Consider the following 7,443-nt stretch of genomic DNA (forward strand, 5'->3'; position numbering starts at 1 on the left):
ACAGCCATAGCAGCCAGTCTGGCCAAAACAGCATTTGCTCCCATCTCTTCATTTTCTCCAACCGACTGCAGCTTGACTTGACTTCATCAAGTTCTGCATTAGAAAGACGTGCAGACCTCATCAGGTAGGGCAAGTTGAAGCGCCTGGGAGAGAACAGAACTCAATTTCAATCTGAGTGTATTTGCATTTTACTGAACGTGACCATCTTACACAAACTTCTGATAAAGATAACAGCATCAATAATCATAGCAGCTTCAGTAATAACTACACCTTGAAGAAAAAAATAAACACATGTTTAAAAGTTTTCCTCAAGAACGTTTTTCCTCAATAATAAACTAAACCAAACTATTGGTTTGGAGTGTAAAGAACATGGCCATTGGTTTTCATGCTCAGAATGACCAAGTGTGTCACCCAGATTTAATGTCTGACCTATATGCATTACATTACGATACTGAACTTTAGCTTATTCCACTTTACTGTGACCTACAGACACCCACTGCCAGCTTGAGAAGTCTACCCATTTCACTGAACATATAGTAAGATAGAAAACAAAAATCTAGTGAATAAATTGACAAAAGAACACAATATTTTGTGTACGCCTTGTAACTGTTGTTCATACCTCAATCTTGGTTTAACTGTACTGACTGATACATCCAGGATTTCAGCAATTTGCGTAGTTCCAAATCCACATGAAAGCAGGAATCTCAGGTGTTCTTCAGTGATTAGGTAGCTGGATCGTCCAAAATCACCTGTCCGGACCAATGGGGCTTGATACCCGGAGGTCTCTAATGCTGCCAAAACAGAATACATGACCAGATATGAACCAATATGCATGCCTGTCAGCCACTATTATCAAATTATTGTTTTATAAGGCTCATTTAAAATCGACACAGCAGACAGGACGCAGCATTCTCTCATGATTAGAGCTATATTTGATTACACTCATACAGGTGAAGTTGTGCAGGTGCAGGGATAGAGATGAGATGTTGATGGCGGTGTATTACCCTGGTGTTTTTAGCCTGTGGAAAAACCCTCTACATTTAATGTAGTTTACCTTCAAATACAATTTCTGTCTAAACATAGGAATGAAGTAATAAGTTACCACTGCTTTGCTGCTAAAGGTGCAAGGAAACTTGCATATCATGCACACAGATGAGGGATGAGGCCAGCCGACTTCTTTGTTCCACAGGTGAGCTGGCTGCCTGATTGGCTTACGCTGGTATTCTTACCCTCGAGTGGTTGGGTACGACCAGCCGTCTTATTTTTGTTTTTTTCTCGGTTTATTTTTATTAGGGACCAATACATCTAACATAGATAAACTAAATGGGTGTAGAGCAGAGGTTTTGGTAGAGCCTCTCCGGAAAGAGAAGGCAACACTCCTCCATGCAGCAGCGCCACAGCCATCATAACTCCATAGGTTCTGTAGAGACCTCTGTGTAATGCTGCATAATGGAAATGTAGAACAATACATTTTGCAGTGGTTAACAGGTGGCAAATCTCTGCAGAATAAGGTGTTTATAACTCAAATCTAAAATCTTAATCCGCCAGGAATACAATCAATTTGTTAGAATATGACTTAGATTAATGGCATGTGTGGGTACTAACCGTGGCTGTCCAGGGACAGGTTCTTACTGTGGCCCTGTAAATAGGCTGCTATCTCTGAGAGCAGTCGGAAAAACCCCCGTGTAGGGCCCCCCTCATCCACTGAACCTTCTGCTTGCATGAAGTCATCCATAAATATGACGCTTAATTTGGCCTCTGGATTGAAACTCCTTCTTGTAAAGGCTCGCATGGCACCATCCATTATGTTTTCTCTGCATACATTGATCATATTACTGCTGGGCGTCTCTCCAATCCAGACTTTTGATGCTAGAGTTGTCAGTAAGGTTTTCAGATCTGGTCTAGAACAACAACCACCAGAAACCTTTTTCAGGTGGGACTTGCAACATTCAAAATGTGTATGTAGCACTTTATTGGCCTGATGGCCGCGACTCATTTAATCCATTAATGGAAGTATGAAACTAGCACTTACTCGGTAGTTTCTTTGACATGACTCAAATCCAGGAAGCCAGCAGTGGTATCAGAGGACCCAGATGAGATGTTTTGAGGAGTGGTCTCTTCAGGAACCAGAGTGTCCTGACAAAACACAAACACCTGAGTAAAGACATTACCATTAAATACAACATTACAAAATATAGGCCTACAGCTTGCACTAACGTAAGTGTTTAACATACTTTACCTGGGCGAAGAGGGGACATTTTATAAAACACTGCTGTGTGCTTACCCTTTCCTGCTCTGTTTGCAGACTTTGTATGTATTCCTCATCTTGTCTTGTGAAGTGCACGCCACTCATGTAAATCCTAGAGGAAACATTAAAAATGTAAAAACATTATATTAGTAGTTTTATATTCAGTCCCTAGTAAAGACAAAAGCTTACATCAGCATCATCATCTGCTACTTCCACTCTCTCTGTGTCATGAGATTCACGTTCGAGCTGTAAAACATGCTTACTGTTACATTACAATGGCAACAATCGCTTGTCTTAACATTTCAAAAGGAAATTACTTTTGGTTGGGTAATAATTTTGATAAAAAATGTTAATTGGATAATGATAGTGCTGATAACTGTACTTACATCCCTCGCCATTGTATTAGGTCTCTCCAGGCAGTTTTGTGAAGTATGGACCTCCTGTACATCCTTCAAAATACCAGAACACCCCATTTGTTGGCCAAAGATGCAATATGCCATTATGAAATATACAACAAGCCTAGAAAGAGCTTAAAATGGGTGCCCATATCATCTTGGTCCAGGTTTTGGCCAGAGTTCGAGACCTCTTCTGCATCCTAAAGACACAAAAACAACACGTATTGTTTATTTGATCTGGATGTTTACACTAGAGCCCGACTGATATGGGTTTTTGGGGGCCAATGCAGATTTTAAAGTGAAAAAGAACTGATATTTAGATTTTGAAAAGGATTTGGATAATAGACCGCTTTCTGGTATAAACTACACTTAGAACAGGCCGTTTTCTAAAACCTTTTCCTAATTGGATTATGTTAATAAAATAGATTACGGTCTCAACAACTGAACATTTAAACAACTGCTCATCAATAAATATTTGCTGCTAGAAGGTGGAACTTTTTCAGCCATCTGTAAACAGAAGCAGCATGTGTATTTTACCTTACACATATTGACCATTTTCAATGCAGCATATTCACATCTAGTTTTATCCCCTTACCAGCACTCTTAATTCTATCCAAAGCTACAAGAAACCATTTCTCAACCATATGGCTCTAAAACACACCGTCTACGATACAGTGACCTGCTCTTGAATGTCTCCAATACTACATGACTGTCTACAACCAGGACTTGCAACTTTGAGATTTCATTTCACTATAAATGAAGCTGATGTTTTCTTTTGTGGTTTTTGTGGTGACGCAGTGTTAACAGGGGAGCTGCAAAGCGCCACCTGGTGGGCAATCTATGACACTCATGACATGAGTGATCTAACTCAGTCTTCTTTTTTTAATAGTCATATTGGATGTTATAAACGGCAATTTAAATGTAACTGGATCAGTGAACTTGTTCTTCAACCCAGAGTTCAGGTTTACACTCAGAGTTTGTTGAACCTGCTTTCTGAAACAGGTTCCTGGTCTGTGTACTTCTGTAGTGCTTTGCCCACGACTGATCTGAGTTCTGTTTTATCTTCAGTCTGTGTTCCTTGTTGGTGTTAGTTTAGTGGTGATATCTCTGATGGTGTCTGGGTTAGTTTGTTGTTTTTATTATTCTGATCTGTTACTTCTTACCTTGATATGTTCAGTGTTCAGTACTTGTGTAATGTCTGCTCACCTCCAGTAATCTGCCTGCCATCCAGCCTCTCTGTTTCCCCTTCTGTCTCTCTGCCTCGTTAACCCTGATCCCAGTCACCTGTGTTGCTCCCGCCCTGCTTGTTAGTCCCTGTGTATAAATGTCTGGTGTTTCTGTTCACGGTCGCATGTCTGCTCAGTCGGTTGTCGTTTGTTCTGTGAGTTGATGCGTTACCTGTTCTGGGTTTTTGGATGTACCGGTTTCCTTGTACTCGTGAGTTTGGTTCATGCCTGTGTTGTCTTGCCCTGGATTAAATACCCTTGAACTATATCTCAGCGCTCTGTGTCATGCATTTGGGCTCTCACCTGCTCTGCGATCCTGACAGGTGCTCAGTTAGCTCAATTGCTAAAGTGCAGGACTCCCACCTAGAAGGTTGTTTGATCACATTGGGAGAATTTTCCCCCCCACTTCCACAAATTGGTCATAAAGTGACTGTTTCACATGCTCACAACATAGCATGTGCTGCAGTGTGTGTGTGTGTGTGTGTGTGTGTTCCAGTGTTTGATCTGCATGATCTCATTCAAAAGCGTGCAGCATAATCCCGCAACCATGCTTTCACATAGTGATGCGATTTTTGCAGAACCAGCGCTGTGACAGAAAAAGACCAACAGACACAACACCAGCATGCCGGCTGTGGCTTTTCACACAGACATCGTTCCGTCTGTGTTACTACCCATGTTCCTGGCGCAGAGGTGGATCAAATCAGACCCCCCTTTCACGCTTCGTACCTTTCATACAGCGAGTTTAATGCAGTTTGAAAGCAGCTATATAGCCACACTCGTGATTTTATTGCCAACAATGAGGAGTCTGCTGATATTTAACAAGAGCCATCAGGCCATTTGCACAATATTGTGCACAATTAAAACTGTTGAACCACATTATTATATCTAACTTATTATGTATAATAGGCTGTAACTGGCTAAACACGTCTCAGGTTTTAGGCTTTAATAAGATGAGGACGACCTAGGAGTTTGGCACAGTAGTGTACATCTGCTGTCAGGAAAGTCAAATCAGTTACTGACCTAATTACAAACTTTCATTCTAATCCCGACAGTCTTTGGAAGCTATACATTTCATCTAAAAGGGTAATATCACCTGTGTACATATGTGTGCCTAATATCTAAACAAGGTCCGTTTAGGTTTTAACAAGCCCCATAATTAGTCACAATGTGCCCCCTGCTGGTCAAAGCCCTAAATTACATTAAAATGCTGAAAAAGGTTCATGTTGTTTTAGACATACAGTATTTTTTACAATGGTCTGTTTCCTACACCAACATCAAATGAGTACCACTGCTGTTATTTTCCCCCGCACAACTGTTCATGTTTTTTTAAGATATAAATCTAAAGTTGATGAATGGTGTAAAAAGCATGAATTCCCTCTGATGTGTTTATCAAAATAGGCAGTAAATGAGCAACATGATGAAAACAATGTATAACTTTAATAATATTATTATTATAATAATACTAATTTATTTTAAGTCTTAAACAGCAATCCAAATATTACATTTTCATAGGCTGCATGCTAAAGGAAGAAAAGGAAGAGAAATTAGAGGATCCTTAGCATGTTTAATAGCGGAAAAGGTTTAACCCTACTACTCAGCAGCCAATGGGAAAGTAAAACACTCACCAGTTCAAACTGGACAAGTGGTCAAATGGCTCAGAATCAGGTGAAATCAACGCGTTGACAACATGTGAAAAATTAACACGTAGACAACACGTCAACCACATGTTGTTTGCACGTTGTAAACGTGTCGTCAACCAGTTGTCTTCGTGTTACAAGTCACATATTATAACGCGGCAAACTGCACATATGATTCTTCCTCCGGTCATTAAAGCGCGCGGTTATAAAATAAAGTCACAGAACAAAAAAACACTTTCACAGCGCTGCGCAGGAACCTGGGTTATATCAAACTTTGTAAATTACATTATTAATGAAAAGTTTTGCTCCGTTACTTTCAGATTCCTCTCGCTCACCATCTTGAATTTAATGACGTCAGACGCTGCGTCCCTCTGTACACTCATAAGTCATCAGTAAGATAACAACGTTCACTCAAAAACAATGATGCACATATAATTAAAACAGCATTACCCGTTCAGAGAACTTATTAGCTGTTTTTGAGTGCTTCACCCATAATGCTTATGACTTAGCAGTACTGTTCAGGATTACAGTGCATACATTCATTTTTAAGTGGCTATATTTTCAGTGTAAGAAGAAAAAGGCCTGTGGCGAGAAGCACGGTGCCCGATTTTCACTAAATCTGATGCCAACTTGAACTCTCATGAGGACAGTTTTTAAAAAAGCCTTAAAGCTTGTACTTTCATTTAGTTATACAAGTTAGCTGCCTGCCTTCATTGACGAACTCCAAACAGGTGAAACCTGACTGTAGTCTGATGAACTTTCAGCAGCATGATGGCATCTTAAGGAAGCTGCAGAAAATGGAGAGAACTACCTGTGTTGTTTTCTCAGGTGCAAAGTATTATTATTATTATTTAGTTGTAAAGCCAAAATATTACAGTAAAAAGACTATTTCAAGTCCTCCAAACAAAGCTGTTATATTATTAATTCTGAAAGGCAGGATTAAATTCCTGCCTGCAGTCCATATTTGCAATTTTTCCTTTCTGCTCTGTTTTTCATTGCAGATCCCCTCAATGTAGCTGGTCGTCATAGCAACACAACTGCCGCGACGTGACGTTCAACGTGACCCACAAACAGCTGTCTCTTGGTTTAAGTTAAAACGTTTGAACCTTGCTCAGGATGTGAAGACAGATAAGATTCAGCAGGTACAGGAGAGGATGCTGGGAGCTCACCAGCGTTCTCTGCCAGGATGTGTAGAAAGAGTGAGCGCTCAAGTTCAGCATGAACCACGTTATAGTTTAGATTCACGTACCTGTGAGGATCAACATCTCTGCGTCTTCCTCTGTGATGTTCGTTCCTTTCTGAAATCAGGACAAACCCAAGCGAACAAGAAGCTCGGCCAGAAACTAGGACTTGTGTTTTGAACCTCATGTAAGCTTGTTCTGTTTTTATCATTTGAGAAATCCGGCCGAGGTGAAGTCTTTCATTTCAGCCGCAGACCGATATCCTCCCTATATACCTGTCTGAGTCAGAAATCAGTTCATCACCTACAGTTGGTCCAAAATGCTGCCGCTCGCTGCAGGAAATGTGAGCACATCAGCCCAGTGTGAGCGTCCTGCTTCCTGTTTCTTTTAGGACGCACTTTAAAATCCTTCTGATCACTTTTAAGGCCAGACATGGGCACGCACCTTCTCTGAGCTTTTATCCCCATATGAGCCAGGACGCAGACTGAGATCCTCTAGTAGGGCTCTGCTAACTGCTCCAAAGTCTAGGCTCAAAGCCAAAGGGGACAGGGTCTCTGCTGTCAGGGCCCCTACAGGCTCAGAGTCTGCTCCTGGTTTCATCTCACTTCTTAGACACATTTCTACAAAAAGCTTTCACTGTGTGATGCTTCATTTATTTTCCTTTATTGACAGATGGATTGTTTTAAAGCTCTTTGTTCCCCGTGTTGAAAAGTGCTCTACAAATAAAGCTTTTATTATACAGAGGAGGTGTGCAGT

At 40.7% G+C, this 7,443-nt stretch overlaps 1 protein-coding gene across 2 annotated transcripts; it reads right to left on the bottom strand.

Annotated features, from left to right (window-relative positions):
* Positions 1-1,244: 1,244 nt before the first annotated feature.
* LOC123967358 (G2/M phase-specific E3 ubiquitin-protein ligase-like) lies at positions 1,245-4,015 on the bottom strand. Of its 2 annotated transcripts, none has more exons than XM_046043435.1 (6): positions 3,807-4,015; positions 2,635-2,843; positions 2,285-2,360; positions 2,033-2,136; positions 1,606-1,901; positions 1,245-1,442 (listed from the first exon to the last, which is right to left on the bottom strand). In XM_046043435.1, the coding sequence occupies exons 2-6, from the start codon at positions 2,694-2,696 to the stop codon at positions 1,306-1,308; spliced, it is 675 nt and encodes a 224-aa protein (XP_045899391.1). In that variant the 5' UTR covers positions 2,697-2,843; positions 3,807-4,015; the 3' UTR covers positions 1,245-1,305. The 2 variants fall into 2 exon arrangements, with proteins under 2 accessions (XP_045899391.1, XP_045899392.1); XM_046043436.1 differs by lacking the exon at positions 3,807-4,015 and adding an exon at positions 3,181-3,368.
* Positions 4,016-7,443: the final 3,428 nt, after the last annotated feature.

Source organism: Micropterus dolomieu, unplaced genomic scaffold (assembly GCF_021292245.1).
Source record: "Micropterus dolomieu isolate WLL.071019.BEF.003 ecotype Adirondacks unplaced genomic scaffold, ASM2129224v1 scaffold_319, whole genome shotgun sequence".
In the NCBI taxonomy this organism is placed as follows: domain Eukaryota; kingdom Metazoa; phylum Chordata; class Actinopteri; order Centrarchiformes; family Centrarchidae; genus Micropterus; species Micropterus dolomieu.

Excerpts from the sequence above, each read along its gene's own strand:
- LOC123967358 (XM_046043435.1), bottom strand. The coding sequence starts at position 2,696 with ATGTACAGGAGGTCCATACTTCACAAAACTGCCTGGAGAGACCTAATA. Across the intron at positions 2,361-2,634 it reads CTAATACAATGGCGAGGGAT|GATTTACATGAGTGGCGTGC; the intron begins GTAAGTACAGTT and ends TGTTTCCTCTAG. Across the intron at positions 1,902-2,032 it reads CATGTCAAAGAAACTACCGA|ACCAGATCTGAAAACCTTAC; the intron begins GTAAGTGCTAGT and ends TTGTTGTTCTAG.